The sequence below is a fragment of the Sphaeramia orbicularis genome, chromosome 19 (genome assembly GCF_902148855.1).
Source record: "Sphaeramia orbicularis chromosome 19, fSphaOr1.1, whole genome shotgun sequence".
Classification (NCBI taxonomy): Eukaryota; Metazoa; Chordata; class Actinopteri; order Kurtiformes; family Apogonidae; genus Sphaeramia; species Sphaeramia orbicularis.
The window spans coordinates 49,022,271-49,041,461 of NC_043975.1; the positions used below are offsets into that span (position 1 = coordinate 49,022,271).

The following is a 19,191-nucleotide window of genomic DNA, read 5'->3' on the forward strand; positions in this document are numbered from 1 at the left end:
ACACAACACACACAAATCCTCCTCATCAAAAGCATGACTTTGGTCTCCGTCCTCATCTGGACTCTCCTCTGCTGCTGCTTCACAGGTAAAGTCCAGACAATCCAACTCCTCTCCTCTATGAACATCCGTCCCTCTGAGATGAAGAAGACAAAACCATGACGCTGCTTTATGTTTGTGTCTCTGTATCCTCAGAGTCCAGAGGCCAGGTCACAGTGACTCAGCCTGGAGCAGTGAGCTCTGATCTGGGAGCCTCCGCCACCATCACATGTACCACCAGTCAGGATGTTTATGTTGGGAGCTACCACTGTTTAGCCTGGTACCAACAGAGAGATGGAGAAACTCCTAAACTTCTCATTTACTATGCCACCACTCTACAATCAGGGATTTCCAGTCGTTTTTCAGGCAGTGGATCAAACTCTCATTTCACTCTGACCATCAGTGATGTTCAGGCTGAAGATGCAGCAGTTTATTACTGTCAGAGTGCACATTATATCAACAGCCTGTGGGTGTTCACACAGTGAAAAACCATCGTACAAAAACCTCCTTCACACTAAACAGAAACTGAACTGACGGCTGCAGCTGGAAGATACTGCACAGACTCACACAGTTCAATGAACACAGACAACTTTTTTTATTTACAACAAAACACAATAAAAAAAGTATTTTTATGAGACACTACATCATTACACAGATATGTGTGTTCTTCCAAAGTATAAGATTAAATAAATGTGTTTATAATTTACCAACCTTTTGTTCTATCTCTTTTTAAGATGACATTCTACTCTTTTCTTAAATATCACGTCCATTTGTTGGTACAAAAATGTGTTAATATTGTAATTAACAAAACTGACTGTTTTAAATTTACAGTAAAAACATCCAAATCTAACTGAAAAAAGGCAAAAACATCCACAGGAATATTTACTAAATCACCCTTTGAACAAAATGACAAAATTCATCACCAAAGACTTTTTAACCATCCCGTAAAGACTCGACCTCTTATTTCAATAGAAAAGATTCAAGATTCAAGACCTTTGTTTTTCCCTGGGAGGAAATTGTTTCTGTCGCAGTACTAATTAAAACAACAACAATAACAATGTGAGACAGAGGAAGACACTCACATAAAAATAGTTGGTGCAATAAAAACAGGTGCTTTAATCCAATGTAAACTAATGCTAATGCTACCTGTGCTGTACACAGTTATTATACAGATGACTGAGGGGATGAAGGAGAATGTGTATCTGTTTGTTTTGGCTGAAGTTTGTCTGAGTCAGGAACTGAAATTCAGAGTGCAGAGGGTGAGCGCTGTCAGACATCATGGATTTGTCCTTCTTTGACACCTGGTTATTGGACAATTTGAATGACAGATTTTTGCTGAGGACCAATGATTTTACTCCTGATTGGTTTTATCCTGGTTAATGTTTTTTATTTATTTATTTATTTCTGATGCAAACCAACAAATGAGAGAAAATGTAAGAATAGACTCAATAACAGATCTATAAACCATAGTCATCAGAGGTCTGTCCACCTGGAACTGAACTGGTTTCCTCAGGTCAAACAGACGCTGTTGACTTCTGTTCACCAACATGTCAGTGTTATTGTTGAATGACAGTTTGTCATCAGTTATGGTCCTCAAATACTTATAGGACTCTATAATTTCAACAGCCTCGTCATTGATTTTGGTGTTTACAGGTTCAGGAGGTGTGGTCGGAAATCACTGCACATGTTGTTGGTTTTAGTGACATTTAAAGGTGGGGTCTGAGATCTTAGAAAAACGGTTCAAGCAGCTACGTTTTGAAAATAGTTAATTCAAAAGTCCAAACCCCTTTCTTCAGACGTCCCTCTGAAGCCACGCCTCCAGAGTAATGGCATGTCCAGTGCTTGTTCCCGAGCGTTCATGAGCGCTGCACGGCAACAATTTGCCACCTGAGGCTCTGACCCCATACGGCCCCGGCTCAGGCTCTGACCCGACTCAAGCTCCGGCTCACAGATCCATGCATACCTCATTCAGTCTCCTCCAACACCCCCGCTCTCACAAACCAGCCCCAGTTCAGACCTATGTGACTAACGTCACATTTCCTACTGATTTATGTTAGTGACAAAACAGTTTGCCGGTGAACTTTCCATCCTAATAGAACTAATATAGCCAAACTCTGCTCTGGCTTCGTTTCCTGTACAAGTGCTTCCATCCTCTGAGAACGCATGATTCATGTTCGAAGAGGGGTACGCACAGAGGGGGGAGGGAGGAGAGACATGTGGCAGTTGAGTTTGATCAACATATCACTGTTTAATCATTTCGAGTGGGTGCTCAAAATGATTGGATGGTGTTTTTTTCAGTCCTGTCCGTTCCACAGGTGACTAATTTTTTTATTTTTGTGTTAGAGCTTTTAATTAATTAGATGTAATCAGGGTGTGAAGGGGATTTTAAGCAATATAGGAAAAAATGCTCCAGGAAAACACCTCGGACCCCACCTTTAACTGTAAAAAGGCTTCAGTGCACCAGTTGAAAAAAAACATTTAAAACAGAACCATGGAAGATTTAAGTGTCAGTGAAAAGAAATTACAGTCATTATTACTGTCATTTATTTTGTCATATATTCATTTTTCTTGCATGTCTGTTAAATGACAGGATGTGTTTTACAACTTAAATTATGATGTTTATTTGAAGAAAAATCCCTGTCTTTCAAAAGAAAAATGAGAACTTTTTTCAGTACAAACCTCTGACACAGACGTTCAAATCAACTGTAGAGTTCCATTTACAGAAGGAGTCCCAGTGAAGCTCTGTAATTCAATGGTAATGATCCAAAATGAAGGATGTTGTTGTCCCAGTTTAATGGATGAACATTTAGAAACACTGAAAGACAAATGGTGAAAAAACCAGACTGATCCTTGTGTGTGTGTGTGTGTGTGTGTGTGTGTGTTTGTGTGTGTGTGTAGGTGTGTGTGTGTGTGTGTGTGTGTGTAATAAGTGAAGCAGTGATTGGTGTGAGCTCTGTCATGAACCTGATGATGTGTTGCAGATCAGCTCCAGCTGACTGACTCTGTGTGTTTGCATATGTGTCCGTCCTCTGTGCTCCAGCCGTTAAGAGGCCAGTGTTGATCAGTGTGTGTCCAGGCCTTTCACAGCCACTGACACACCAACAACACAATGATGATGTCCCTCATGTTCCTGCTGGCCACCCTGGGGCTCCTTGTTCAGGGTGAGACTCTCTTGTGCTTCAGGATGCCACCAGCTTCACCACAATGATGTTCTGCTGGGATGGACAAACACTGGAAACGTCCACCTTCTTCCATCTGTCCTCTGTCTTCAACAAATGACACTCTTCTGTTTCATGTTCAGCATCTTTACACAAATGGATGTGTGTCTGAAACTGGTTTGGTCTTTGTGTTTTTCAGGTTCATCAGGAGATATTATCCTGACTCAGACTCCCAAAGCTCAGTCTGTTGTTCCAGGAAACACTGTTTCCATCAGATGTAAATCCAGTACAGGCATTAGTACATGTCTGCACCGGTACCTTCAAAAAGAAGCAGAATCTCCAAAGCTTCTTATTTATTACTCTACAAGTCTTCAGTCTGGTATTTCCAGTCGTTTCAGTGGAAGTGGATCTGGAACTGATTTCACTCTGACCATCACTGATGTTCAGGCTGAAGATGCAGGAGTTTATTACTGTCACCAGGGGGGTTACAGCTTCCCATTCACACAGTGAAAAACCGTCGTACAAAAACCTCCTTCAGACTGAACACAAACTGAACTGACTGATACAGTTCAATGAACACAGTCTGTACAACGATAGATCAGACTATTTATATGGTTTTGTGCTCACATTCAACTCACACTAACACCAAGATTTCAAACACATTTTTCTTCATATTGTTGTGAAATCAGTTTGTTTGCAGATGACATCCTCTTATACATTATAATCTCATATTCTCCACTGGTTTGAATAAAGTTATCAGTAATAGAACAGTTTTAGGATTCTTTTATAAACCAGTAGGTCTTTCACCAAATTCACATTTACATTTTAACTACATTAATGGCAAGAAAATGAAAAAGTTCTCTTCAGGCATTCAAGAACAAATATATTTATACAATCCCATCCTTCACTCTCACTATGAGAACCTACAGGTAAATTTGATTCTAACAAAAATGTTCAGAAATGCTGCTTCTTTTAAGTAATAAAGATTTTCTTTTCTTTTTTTTTTTGACCCGCCACCACCCCCCCTCTTTGGGGGACAACTTTATTATTAATTACAGCTTATACTTAAGAAGTGACCAGTAACAATTTCAAGTTTATACTCCTATTGACCTACATTCCTTGCTAGTATATATGTACATAGAGGGAGGGGTTCATATAAACAAAAGTGCACAGGGACGAGACTTAACAAAGTGGCGGATTGACACACGACAGTGGGACAGAACGAACATAAGACAAGACAGTGGGACAAAACAGACATGAGACAGGACAGTAAGATAGGACAGAAATAAGACAAAATAAATGGACAGACAAATTAAGTGGTCACTCTTATTGAAGCTACTGTCGATCAGATGTATCGCATTGTTGTAAGTGTGGTGTGTGTGTATATTTATGTTAATGATGAGTAGGGGTGAGGTGTGGAAGTTAAATGCTGAGATAGAAAGTGGGTGTTGGGGGGGTTAAAGGGGCAAGGGGGTATGTGTTCTGTTCTGATGATATATGCAGTTTTCGGCTATGTTTGCTTTAAGAAAGTTATGAATGGGTTCCAGTTGTTCTCAAAGGCTGACATATGCTTCTTCTGAAAAGCATTATTTTTTTTCATTGAAATATATTCAGCCATGAGGTTAGTCCAGTGAGTGATATGACATGTATTCTTGGATTTCCAGTTTTGTAGGATTACTTTTTGGTGACAGCTAGAGAAATGAGTAATACGTTTTTGAATCTGGATGGGAGGTGTACATGGGATATATCGCAAAGAAGACAGAGTGGTGCTGATGCTGGGATTCTGGAACTCAGATGGTGGATAGTGTTTCAGTGACCTTTATCCAAAGGTTGTGTACTGGTGGGCATAGCAAGATGGTGTGAAAGTAGTCGTCTGTGCTCCCTGATGTGCAATGTGAACAGATATCTGAATCGGCCAGTCCCATTTTAAACATTTTGTTTTGAGTGATGTGAGTTCTGTGAATGGTTTTATATTGTATTAGCTGTAGGTTGGTGTTAGTGGTCATGGAAAAAGTGTTTTTACAGATTTGTTCCAAGAAATCGGGGTTGGGAAAGAGGGCCAGGTCTTTTTCCCACTTGCTTGTTGAGAGTGTTATTGTACTATTTAAGGTGGATATGAGTGAATACAGTTTGGATGTTAGTTTCTTAGGACTACTGATTTGGAAGATTTCTTTGGTTAACTGGGATGGCTGCACTGTGTTATTGCTTGAGTTAACTTTTTCTTTAATTCTTAGTTTAAGCTGTTGATATTGAAGAAACTGATCTCTCCCAACCCCGTAGGTCTGAATAACTGTGTTGAATGGCATGAATTGACTGATGAGAAATAAGTGGCGGAGGTGTGTGATTCCCTTTGTTTCCCATGTGGAGAAGTGAATGGGTTTATTTTGTAGAGTGAAAGTTGGGTTGTGCCAGAGTGGGGTGAATTTATTTGGTGCTAGTGATGACTTTGTGATTCGATTTATTTTCCACCAGGCTGTCAGGGTTGTGGAAATAGTGTTAATCTTACAGATGTTAGATTTACTAATAGATTGTGGGAGGAAAGACAGATCTGCAATGGAAATGTTTTTACACTGATACTGTTCTATTTCAAGCCAAGGGGAACTGTGGTTCTGTTTGTGAATCCATTTAGCTAAATACTGGAGTTGATTGGCAAGGAAATAGTGTAGAAAGTTTGGTGCCTCGAGTCCACTATGTGTTTTTTTATTTTGCAGAGTTGATAGTGAAATTCTGTGTTTTTTATTTTTCCAATAGAATTGTGTTGTTATTGTGTTAAGTGTTCTGAGCCCATTGTCTGTGGGAGTGGTAGGGATCATAGAGAAGAGGTAGTTAATCAGAGGTAAAGTTTTCATTTTTACTGCTGCAATTCTTCCAATGAGTGTGAGTGAGAGTTCTGTCCAGTATTTATAGTTGTCTTCAATTTTTTTAGGAGGGGGGTGTAATTGAGATTAAAAAGCTCTGACAGTCTGGAGGAAATATTAATGCCCAGATATTTAATGTTGCCTGTTTGTAGGGGAGTGAAGAATCCTGAGTTCCAGAATCCCAAGCATCGTCAGAGAGGGGTAAAATTGTTGTTTTTTTTCCAGTTAATGGTATAATGAGAGATTTCTGAGAATTTGTTGATGATATTGAAGGTTTCTTGGAGGGATGTACGTGGATTCTGTAGGTACAGTAGTAAATCATCTGCATATAATCTGATTTTGTGTTGCATGTCCATGACCTGTATTCCTTGAATGATGTTGTTTTGGCATATTGCTGCTGCGAGGGGTTCGATGAAAATAGCAAAGAGGGAGGGTGAGAGTGGGCATCCTTGTCTGGTCCCCTGGTGCAGTGTGAAACTTGGTGAAGTGATTCTGTTAGTAGTAATAAAAATCTTTATTACAATTACTACTAACAGTAATAAAGATTTTCTAACACTAAAATAAATGTTTTCATTATTCCTGACAGGTGTCAGCTTAGTTCTTAGACCATAAAATCTTCTTTATGCTGATGATACTTGATTATTTCTTACACAAAAAAAATATACTTTCAATTAATCTGTAATGTAAATCTTAAGTTACAAACATTCGATGGAGTTTATCATTTACTGACTGAATTTGGTGCCTCTAACACTTCAACCACATCATGAAAATTAATGAACCTTAAGTGAAGATACAGAAATTCTACAAAGAAGTTATAAAACTGAACAGTTCATTTCTTTGTTCTTCTGATAGATGTATATATTATTAGTATTATAATATAGTATATATATAATATAGTATATATATATAATATAGTATTATAATATATATTGTAAATACAGACTGTGGGTTGGATCAAATAGAATTCCTCTTTTCTACATGTGTTCATTGTTCAGCCTGAATGTTTTCTGTTTTTCTGGTGATAATTTTCAAAGCAGTTTGTACCAGATTGATTGGATTTTAATGTTACAGCAGGATTATCAAATCACACTGACACTATAATTATACTTTTGTATCTTAAAACACCAAAGTTTATCCAGTTTTGAGGTTCATGAAACAGAATTCTCATATGTCTATTTACTAATAATATTAAAGACCTTAAATTACTATGTACTGCTCAGTTTCATTTTCCCCTCGGAGTTCAGTAACCATGGCAACGGTCAGGCATCACTGCTGAACCATGACAACAGACAAGTTTCAGGACCAAAGATACAAAGATAAAAATAGTCACTCAAACTCAACGTTACATCATTAACATAAAATACTGATGTTTGATGAATATAAATATTAATCGCTGCAAAACAGTTTAATAATCCAACAGTTGTAGAAGTTTGTAAATCAGACCCATTAATGCAACATGTAGATGAAATCAGTATTAACATCAGAGGATTTTCACTCCTCATACTCAGTTTGTGGAACAGGTTGTGTTACTGATAGAGAACATTTGTTCACTGAATGAAAATACTCTGAGAAACATTAAATTTCACATTTTGATTGTATCTGACAAAGAATGAACATCAGTCTGTGAGCAGACACTGAACCTTGAAATACCTGAAATATTAACAAACTACAAACATTTCAAACATATTTACCCACCATGTGGAATTACAACAAAAGAACTGCCTCATCGGAATATTTAGTTGTTTTAAACATTAGTTGTCAAATGAATCTTTCTGAACCTGTACAGCGTTGAACTGATTATGATGTAAAATCAACTCCCACATATTCCCAATCGATACTCAAATAAAGTGACTGATCCATTGAGGTGATGGATGATTAGAGTTAATCCAGGTCCCTGTTGGAGTGAGTCCTGATTTCCATACAGTGACTTTGCATCAGCAGCACCATGCTCCAGTGCTCTGGGAGAGTTTATAGTCCTGACACTGGAACTGTGGATGACTGACAGCTGTCCTTCATCACAACACAACACACACAAATCCTCCTCATCAAAAGCATGACTTTGGTCTCCGTCCTCATCTGGACTCTCCTCTGCTGCTGCTTCACAGGTAAAGTCCAGACAATCCAACTCCTCTCCTCTATGAACATCCGTCCCTCTGAGATGAAGAAGACAAAACCATGACGCTGCTTTATGTTTGTGTCTCTGTATCCTCAGAGTCCAGAGGCCAGGTCACAGTGACTCAGCCTGGAGCAGTGAGCTCTGATCTGGGAGCCTCCACCACCATCACATGTACCGCCAGTCAGGATGTTCGTGTTTGGAGCAACTACATTCTTTTATCCTGGTACCAACAGAGAGATGGAGAAACTCCTAAACCTCTCATTTTTGCTGCCACCTATCGACAATCAGGGATTTCCAGTCGTTTTTCAGGCAGTGGATCAAACTCTCATTTCACTCTGACCATCAGTGATGTTCAGGCTGAAGATGCAGCAGTTTATTACTGTCAGAGTGAACACATGATCAACAATCACAATGTGTTCACACAGTGAAAAACCGTCGTACAAAAACCTCCTTCAGCTGCAGAGGAACTGATCTGATCCACAGCTGCACTGAAGCTAAAACACTAGATGGCATCAACACTATCCAATCCATAACTGGGATAAATCACACTATTTAACACTTTATTATTATTGTTTGGACATAGTTTGAGGTCTACTTAAAAAAAAAATCTTACATTAATGATTCAATCCTCACAGGATTATTGAACTTTTTTTTTCTTTGATTGTTTTCACTTCTTTTCATTTATCTTAATGGTCATTTTCTTCAGTACATAAAGTAAATATTTTCAGCCGTATTAAGATGAAAATTATATTATATCACTTTATACTGATGATATTCTACCCTTCATTCCAGATTTCTAAATATATGTTAAAGGTATTTTTAATGTATTTTATGAAAATTTTGAGAAAACCTATTGAACCATGATTGTTTAAGAAAAAGTTTTAATGATAGACTTTATGTTTTCGATTAAAATGCTTCAAATATTGATAAATAGAATAAAAATATTAATGTGCAAGCCTTCAGTGACCACAAGAGAAAACTTTACAAAAGCATTCATTGTATAATTGGAACAAATCCTTTCCAAACAAATCCAATTCCTTTATTGATGAATACAATGATTTTTAAAAAAATTAATCTGCAATGACCGAGTTAGAACACTTTACAAAGAGTCATTATGTAATTGGAAGAAATCCTATTATTAACAGGAGAAGAAAAATACTGCATTTAATTTGACCCTTTATTGGACAAAATCAGCCAAAAGTGAATAAAACACCACGTAACAATGACCACAAAAACAGCAGGTTTGATGTACAGACGTTTATTTGTGGTCAAACACTGAACCAATATTGCAGCAGTGAGAGAAGCCTGAAAATGTTTGCTGTTCAAAGTGTTGAAATGACACAAAGCCAGAGAGTTGGAGAGACAGAGCGAGCTGATGAGCAGAGTCAGAGCAGTAGGTGATCCCCAGTGAGTGGGCTCAGTACTGGGAACACTGGTGTGTCCTCAGTGTGTGTGAGAGTGAAAAATGAAATTATTTAAGAAATGTAAACACAATTTTATCAATATTATGCCTTGACTTATCATTTATAGGCTACATGTGCATTACAGATCAGATCTACAAAGGTACAAAACATTTAGTAACAGGCAAAATATTGTTAAAATTGCACTGAATTTTCTATGGACATTTCAGGTAGTTCATATTTGTTCAGGTTATTCACATTTTATTGTTAAAGAATAGTTTCTTAAAGGAAATATTTTCCTAATTTAAAGTTTTTTGCACTAAATCGAAGAGAAAAAATTGGTGTTGTCCTTATTTATAGCTTAATATGATATTATTTTTGAGTTTGATGCCCTAACTTGCACTTTGCAAATTCATCCCACGGGCCGGATTGGAAACTTTGGTGGGCTGGTGTTGGTCCCCAGGCCGCATGTTTGACACCTGTGTATTAGATTATCCAGCATTAACAGGAGAAGAAAAATACTGTATTTAATTTGACTCTTTATTGGACAAAGTCTGCACAAAGTGAATAAAACGCCACGTAACAATGACCACAAAAACAGCAGGTTTGATGTCCAGACGTTTATTTGTGGTCAAACACTGAACCAATATTGCAGCAGTGAGAGAAGCCTGAAAATGTTTGCTGTTCAAAGTGTTGAAATGACACAAAGCCAGAGAGTTGGAGAGACAGAGTGAGCTGATGAGCAGAGTCAGAGCAGTAGGTGATCCCCAGTGAGTGGGCTCAGTACTGGGAACACTGGTGTGTGAGGGGGGCAGCACCGTCAGGGTGGGACGGACATCACCTAGGAGACACCAATCAGCTTAGAGGACAGGGACCACACAGCTGTCAATCACACATCCCATACTTGGACACAGTGACTATGTGAGAGGGGATTTTCTCCTTGAAGGACTTGGTGTCAGATGGTTTTTCTGCTCCACCAGTCACTCACTCACACATGGTTTCACTTCCTGGAAACAAACTCAACTTGGAAATCAGCACAAACAGTCCTCATATGAGCTGAAATACAGCAAAGTGCACTGAAAGAACATGTTCAACCAAGTCTGTGCTGTGTTCTTTCAACTGTTTGAGAAAGTCACCAATGAAATCAGAATAATCTGTATTGTCATTAACATTCATTCAAACCTATTTATATTGAAACCAACATAAAGACAACAGTGATTCAGTTCTTTTATCACTGACACAACCTGATGATAAACTGTTAAATATAAAACCAAATAACCTCTGAAAATTAATACAAGTTTAGGTCAAACTCAAGGCGATAGGAAACATCTGTATTAAAAACAAAGACAGACTGTATATGATGGAAAATGTCTAATATTCATGGTTCTGTTCAACGTTGTGAACATATTTACTGTCCAACAAAAACAGACACATGACAGAGTTAAGAACAAACAGTGACATAAATAACTGACGACAATCACACCTTCATGTCGATTTCAATTATCACTGTGCAAATCACTATAAATGATTCCAACATAAACTACAAACTGTAACTGACACAATGAGAAGATATTGAGACATTTTTCAATTGTGCATCTGTTTGTAGATTTAGTTGAGTTTTTTTAATGTCACTGATATGATAAACTAATATGTTTATGGTGGAACATGACAATGAACTGATGTAAAACTTGGACTAAAGTCTGAACTCTTCTCATTTACATCAGTTTAAACATCAGTGAGACTTTGAAATCAGCAAAGGCATGAAGTTTAGTGATTGACAGACCAGACACATACCAGACAAATAACAGTTTGATCATGTATGAATAGTGTTGATCAGGCAGTGGGGGAGAAAAGTCAAGATTCTAACTATAACGTGCGTGTGTTGTGGGTCCACAGACTCTGTCAGACTGGTCCATGGTTCCAGTCTGTGTTCAGGCAGACTGGAGGTCCGCTCCAACCGGTCCTGGTCCTCGGTGTGTGAAGAGGGTTTGGACCTGAACGACACCCAGGTGGTCTGTAGGGAGCTGGGCTGTGGGACTCCTGGGCTCCTCCAGGGGGGGCTCTATGGAGAGGGGGAGGCTCCAGTCTGGACCAGTGAGCTCCGGTGTGAAGGAAATGAGTCTGTGGTCCTGGACTGTAGGAGGTCCAGCTCAGCTGGGAAGACCTGCTCACCTGGAACAGCTGCAGGACTCACCTGTACAGGTACCAAAGGGGCGTGGCTTTCATCTGACAGACTTTTACAGGTACCAAGGGGGCGTGGCTTTCATCTGACAGTGTGTTTGTGTGACTCATCTCTTTGTGTCTCTGCTCTGATCCAGGTGGGGTCAGGTTGGTGGGACAGCCGAGCCGCTTTGCTGGTACTTTAGAGATCCAACACCAGGGACAGTGGAGACCAGTAGGAGACCAGTATCAAGACTGGGACCTGAAGTCTGGATCTGCTGTGTGTCAGTATCTGGACTGTGGATCAGCTGTTTCAGTCAACACAACAGATGATTCTTCAGACAGACCTGTGTGGAGGGTCTCATTTCCTTGTCTAAAGCTGACGTCTCGACCCAGGGACTGTGTTGGACTGGCTGATTCCTTTAATCTCTCCTCTGCTGTGGACGTGGTGTGTTCAGGTACAAACGGACACAAACTGTGTCTGAACTGAATTCTCAGTGACCAGATGGTTCTGACTCTGACGTTTAAAATTACATCCAATGAATCTGTTCATTTCATCAGTTGATTATTTTGTCTCAGTTCATTGTTTTTTCGGTCAAATGTGTCAAATATTGACCTTTGACCTTTGGAACGTCCAGATCCCAAATGAACGTCTTCATTTGGACCAGATGAGGCTGAAAACACAAACAGATTTCCCATTAGTCTCATTTAGGACAAAAGGACCAAATGTTGACATGTGAGACTGTAAAAGCACCACATGTGTGTCCTTTTTTACCCATAATGCCTTTGAAGGTCAGCTGTGCTCTAAATGAGCCATTCCTCATGTTTTCATTGGTCAGTGTTCATCCCATCCCAAACTCCTGTGGATCAGATCCATCTGTGTCTCTGAGGAGGATGGATTCTCTGACTGCTTGTTTGTGCTCATGTGTGTTGCTTGGTCCAATCATGTCTCTGTGTGTGGACAGATCTGCTGCCTCAGCCCAACATCTCCCTGTCTGACGGGGTCTTTGAGGTCTACCGGCAGGGGTTCCGGGTGCTGGTGTTCTCCGACTTCACCGTCACCTGCTCCGTCCGACCGCGGTACCTGGGAGGCTCCTTCCGGCTGATCTCCGACACCGAGAAGCCCCTGAACCTCACCCTGCCGGCCGTCAATCACTCCGCCCACTTCCTGTTGTCCTCCATGGGCTACGCCCACCGAGGGAACTACACATGTGTTTATCACGTGGACGTTTATAACCGCAGCTTCACGTCGTCTCAGAGCCCCGCCCTCTATCTGACTGTGGGAGGTAACGTCAGGACAAACACACACAAAACACCCACAATCAGGCCCGGACTGGCTAATCAGGAGGACCAGGACAATTCCCGGTGGGCCGGTATAATATTTGGGCCGCGAGGGCCGGAGTTCACTTTAAATATGTATTTAATATTTTATTTATTTATTTTTTGGGGGCTGGTGTTCAGTCATAGCACTGAGTTGACCACGTAATCTGCAGCTGCTGTTCCTGGGCCCCACCCCCTCTACTGGTAAACTGTTTGTTTTCTTCCTGTTTTTTTTTGCGGACACACCGTGACCTGGCGTAACATGTCCTTGCATACGGTTAGTAGCTCTGTACTGTAGCTGTGGAGCATATACGATCTGTGCTCTGTAGGCTATGTCGATGGTCAGCTGTGTTTGCTGTTTGAAACATGGATAATAGAAAGAGCAAGGGGGGTGTGGAGAAGCAAGAATTAAAAAGAGGAAAGCTCTGGAAGCAAACGCAGCCAAATGTGACAAAATCGGCAACTTTTTCACAAAAACGACTTCCCGGTTGGAAACAACTAATAAGGACGATGAACCGGGTAAACCACCTTTCAAGTTAGTTAATTATCGAGTCAGTGAATTGTGTGGCATTGTGACGTGGAACATAACGTTATGTCATTTAAATAATAGTATGATGCGACGCCACGAAAGTGGGAAACTTTGTCTTGTAGCTTCTCAGATTCAGAAACCAGATCCAGCACCTGCCATGAGCCCACAAGTCCAGAGTGGGCAGGTAGGACTGCTCAGAGAGGGAAGAGGATTAGAAGAAATAGGCTCCAATGAAGAGTATGGTGTAGGCCTGTTCAGTATGAAAGGGGCTCTGAGATGCTCCAGGATTCAGCACTACATGAATGAAACTGACACCAAGGCTTTGAAAATAGAAGATCTGTGCTGAGAATTCTGAGCATTTTTAAACTGTGCTTTAGTGTCAGAAGCAGAGCCAGGAGCCAGTAGTGATGAGGGGATTGTTCCTGTCAGGATGGAAGGAAAAGGTGAGCTGTTGGAACAGACTGTGTGAACAAGCATCAGTTCCCGTAAAACCACTTTCTAGACCCAAACTATAGTCCTGACCTATTTTAATTTTTATTATTAAAAGTGAGACAGTAAATACACAAAGCCCACAACTGAAAGGCAATAGTATAAAGTCATATTAAATAAGCCTGCATATTTAGCCAGTGTAAAGATCTGAACTGGTTCAGTAAGTCCAAATGTCTGTAGATATTATTTTTTATTGTGATCCAGGTGCAGGTGAGTCTAGAGAAACTGGAGGAAGTGTGAAAGGGAGAGCAGAGTCTACTGATGACAGAGGAGCAGCTCAGCAGCACAACCCTGAACCACTAGGCACAAATGACACAGATGAAGAGGAGTCTGTTGTTAGCTTTGATTGCTTTGCTCACCCTCAGTCACAGGATACACATATTTTTTTCTTATCATCCTCATCAAACCCCTAATATCACTGTACCAAAAGTTTTCAATAGCATCGATGGAACAAACCGCAAGTAAGTTGTGATGGAAATCTTTTGTTGCAGAGGATACAAAAATAATAGTTATTAGAAAGTGCAGCAAGCTTAATTTATTTATTTATTTTTTAAATTTTTAATATTTTTATACTTTAATTTCATTTCAAACATTTTAAAGGTTTGAAAAATGTTAACACTTATAAGAAAAAATATATTGATTCTGTTATTGTTGTGTTGTGAGGAATAATAATGTTGGAGATGTCGATGTGCACTCACTGTTGAAATAAATCCACATTGTGAAGCAACCTTTACTTACGCTGAATTGGAAATATTTTAGAAAATACACTGAATTAGAAGGCTTTGCAGAACAGTGTGTAGACCTAACATGTAAGGTTAGAATTGCATGATTTTAATAGTAATCGGTCGTGATCTAAAGTGGGCCGGTCTGAGGTATGAAACTCCAGGGCTGAAAATGAGTCTCAGTCCGGCCCTGCCCACAATGTATTTGGGTCAAATCTGATTTGTTTGTGTTGGCTCGGATTCACATTAAATGTGACTTCTATCAGTTTTGAGTCTGAACTGAATGTGACCCTGAAGTGACCCACATGGACTAAAGAGGTCCTGAAGTGATCCACATGGACTAAAGAGGTCCTGAAGTGACCCACATGCACTAAAGAGGTCCTGAAGTGACCCACATGCACTTAAGAGGTCCTGAAGTGACCCACACGCACTAAAGAGGTCCTGAAGTGACCCACATGCACTAACGAGGTCCTGAAGTGACCCACATGGACTAAAGAGGTCCTGAAGTGACCCACATGCACTAAAGGGGTCCTGAAGTGACCCACACGCACTAAAGAGGTCCTGAAGTGACCCACATGCACTAACGAGGTCCTGAAGTGACCCACATGGAATAAAGAGGTCCTGAAGTGACCCACATGCACTAAAGAGGTCCTGAAGTGACCCACATGCACTAAAGAGGTCCTGAAGTGACCCACATGCACTAAAGAGGTCCTGACAGAATACCAGACCACGCAGACACACACTGTGTTTACAGAAGGAAATATGGTTTTTCTCCGCTCCGACCGACAACTGAGACGTTTGTCGCATTTCAATGACGGAAAGGTCGGATAAATGCGACCTGGACGTTCAGACTGAAGTCACATTGAAAAATATCAGATCTAAGTCAGATTTAGGACGACATATGACAGTGGTCTGGCTCAGATTTAGGACCACATATGACAGTGGTTTGGCTCAGATTTAGGACCACATATGATGGTGGTCTGGCTCAGATGTAGGACCACATATGACGGTGGTCTGGCTCAGATGTAGGACCACATATGACAGTGGTGTGGCTCAGATGTAGGACCACATATGACAGTGGTGTGGCTCAGATGTAGGACCACATATGACAGTGGTCTGGCTCAGATGTAGGACCACATATGACAGTGGTGTGGCTCAGATCAGTGCTGTTCAGACTGTGTGTACCAGATCAGATCCAGGTCACATATGGACACATTTCCCTTCAGTCTCAGTCAGACTCAGAATCCCACTGAGCTCAGCACAAACATCCTCATGATGTAAATCTGTCCCATTGGTGCAGGTTTACTTCAGACTGAATACACTGGTCTACAATTAGGACCCCGCCCCCAAAGGGGAGGGGAGGGCTGTGGTTTTTGGTTCCGTTTGTTTGTTTACAGTTTCGCAGTAAAACTATTGGCTGAATTCAGACCTAATGTGGTTTAGAGATTAGCACTGATCCAGAATAGATGTGAGGACATTTGGGGAAAAGTAGGTCAAAGTTCAAATTTTTGATGATTTTTTTAATATCTTTTTTTTTCCATTTCCTTATAGTGGGCGGAGTTTAAAATGTCAATAAAAACATCAGTTTTGTTTCAGTTTACTTCAAACTCTGCACAAATCCAGAGGTAGTTGTTCTCCATCACTCTGACATAAAGCTCAGACAGACCTATGGATTTTTTCACATTTTGGCTGAATTCTTTTCATTTTTTTGCCCCCATTTTCCTGCCATTTGTGGTACTCCGCTGTTATAAAGGATCGGGAAATCAGTCAAATTTAAAAAAAAAAAAAAAAGAATCCATCAAAAACGTGTCATTTCTAATAAACTTATTCTGAAAAAACAAATGAACTTTGCCGTTGAGGAAGTGATTAAAGGTGCTGTGGGTTAAAATGTTGAGCCTCCAGTCTGTGACCATGAAATAATATCAAGGAAATAATCTGAAAACAGAGCAAAGTCCTGAAAACATACTGTGCATTTATTTATTCAACTGCAAGAACATTATCACCACACCAGGGTGGAGAATAAGAGCCAATAGGTGCGAGGGGGCGGGGTTTGTGGTGCATGGGTTAGAAATGATCCTCCTCAGATTAAATGTGTTCAATGTTCTAGATTTGAATCAGATGAACTGTTCAACTAATGACCACAGTGTTGGTTTATTTATCCAACAGATGTGGAAATGTTCCACTGGTAGAACCTGTCCAGTCCATTTAGAAACAGATGTGTAAATGTTCCACTGGTAGAACCTGTCCAGTCCATTTAGAAACAGATGTGGAAATGTTCCACTGGTAGAACCTGTCCAGTCCATTTAGAAACAGATGTGGAAATGTTCCACTGGTAGAACCTGTCCAGTCCATTTATAAACAGATGTGTAGATGTTCCACTGGTAGAACCTGTCCAGTCCATTTATAAACAGATGTGTAAATGTTCCACTGGTAGAACCTGTCCAGTCCATTTAGAAACAGATGTGTAGATGTTCCACTGGTAGAACCTGTCCAGTCCATTTAGAAACAGATGTGTAGATGTTCCACTGGTAGAACCTTTCCAGTCCATGTGTTGTCATGTGCAGACAGTGTTTGCAGTCGATGTGACACTAATATTCATCTGGACTTAAATCCATTCTCTGCTTAATTTTCCAGCTTTCCATTTGGAGCCCAGACCTGATGCTTGTTGTTGTTGTTGTTGTCGTTGTGTTTCAGACTTGGTGACAAATCTGATCATCAGGGTGGTTGTGGTCCCCTTCCTCCTGATCACAGGGACCATCTGCCTCTTCTTCTACTGTCGGGTCAGTTCACAGCTTTATTCAACACTAACACACTTCAACACTGACATGGGACGCTTCTGCCAAACTGGTTTTACCTCCAACATCTGACACATGTTTGTGCAGGTTTACCAGACTCATGGTGTGGACCAGACCACCACAGAAGAACCACTGAGAACGGAAGAACGGCTGATAGCATAAGAACGGACCTGAACCCATAACGGAAGAACTTATCTTATTGTCCCGGTAAAAAAAATCTTTGCAAATGTAATAACTGAGGTAATAACGAAAACTATATGAATAAAACTGTATTTAAGTTTGATTTATTAGAAAGAACTGGGATCACATCACAGAGAGAGAGAGAGAGAGAGAGAGAGAGAGAGAGAGAGAGAGATTTTTTTTTTTTTTTTACCAGACCAATAACGTTCGGCCAATAGTTTACCGTTCTCTGTGGTTCTTCCGTTCTCGGTGGTTCTTCTGTTCTCAGTCAGATAACTTTCAGATCCGTCCCATGTCAGCAGGATTTCACTGATCAGCTGATTGGATTCACTGATTGAATGGACTGAACATGAGTGACAGCAGCACATGATGGTCACATGTTTGTTCCAGGCCAGTGGGGGGCGGAGCCAACTGAAGGCACGCAACACACCATGAGAGACACCGACACAGTCTACGAACACAGTCTACGAACAAAGTCTATGAACACAGTCTACGAACACAGTCTACGAACAAAGTCTATGAACACAGTCTACGAACACAGTCTACGAACAAAGTCTATGAACACAGTCTACGAACACAGTCTACGTCCATGTCCTCGTCCATCCTGCAGAATAGTTGTGTGTGTTGTTTGTGTCCCAGTCCCAGTTCTGGTCCTGGAGTCCTGGTCCGGTCTGAATGTTCAGTGTGTTTGTGTTTCAGCGGTTCCTGGTTCTTCTTGGACTTGGACTGGGACCTGTTCAGTCCTGGGTTAGGGTTGGGGTTCTTCAGGTTCCCTTTTGTTTCTGTTCATATCTGAGGTATTTTTTTGGACTTCTTGTATGATTTGGTTTTGTCGCTGCCTCACTGTCGTTTTGTTTTAATGTGAAGAAGATTGAATCTGAGCTGAAGACAGATATGTGAGTTTTGGATGGACACATTTACAACATGTGTCAGTGATTCAATTCCCTTTAATACTTTTTAGGGATGGAACCAGATGAACATTTCAGATCACAGTTACTGGGACTAAAATGATCACAGTTCTCATTATTATCATGGTATTGTTGAAACTGTGCTCAAAATGTTCAAAAAGTACGAATACACACACTGAAAGAATTGAACCAAGTTGGATTTTGAAAAAATAAAACAAATAAATAAATTAAAATAAAATAAAATAAAATAAAATAATAGTCCCAATGTCCCTTCTGTGTCAGAAACATTCCAATATTAACCCTTAGTGGTTTGAGTCTATTTTGTCTGTTTTTCAGTCCTTTTGATTTGGCCTTTATATACTATAGAAACAAATGTTTACTATACCCATGTTTGGGATCTGTTTTTCAGCACAACTTCATCTATATCATCTGTCTATTATTTTTTCACTTTAACCTACTATAAAAACATAAAAGGACAAAAAACACACAAAAAGATAAAATTCAATTTGAAAAATGTATA

At 40.1% G+C, this 19,191-nt stretch overlaps 1 protein-coding gene and 1 gene segment (V, D, J or C); both read left to right on the forward strand.

Annotated features, from left to right (window-relative positions):
• Nucleotides 1-33: 33 nt before the first annotated feature.
• LOC115439486 (uncharacterized) lies at nt 34-18,270 on the forward strand. The gene is made up of 7 exons (XM_030163299.1): nt 34-85; nt 193-506; nt 4,608-4,635; nt 12,037-12,186; nt 12,694-13,014; nt 17,483-17,568; nt 18,154-18,270. The coding sequence occupies exons 1-7, from the start codon at nt 34-36 to the stop codon at nt 18,196-18,198; spliced, it is 996 nt and encodes a 331-aa protein (XP_030019159.1). The 3' UTR covers nt 18,199-18,270.
• LOC115439585 (immunoglobulin kappa variable 6D-21-like) lies at nt 3,041-3,715 on the forward strand. The segment is given in 2 exon segments: nt 3,041-3,197; nt 3,394-3,715. Coding segments are annotated over 2 exon segments (363 nt in total).
• Nucleotides 18,271-19,191: the final 921 nt, after the last annotated feature.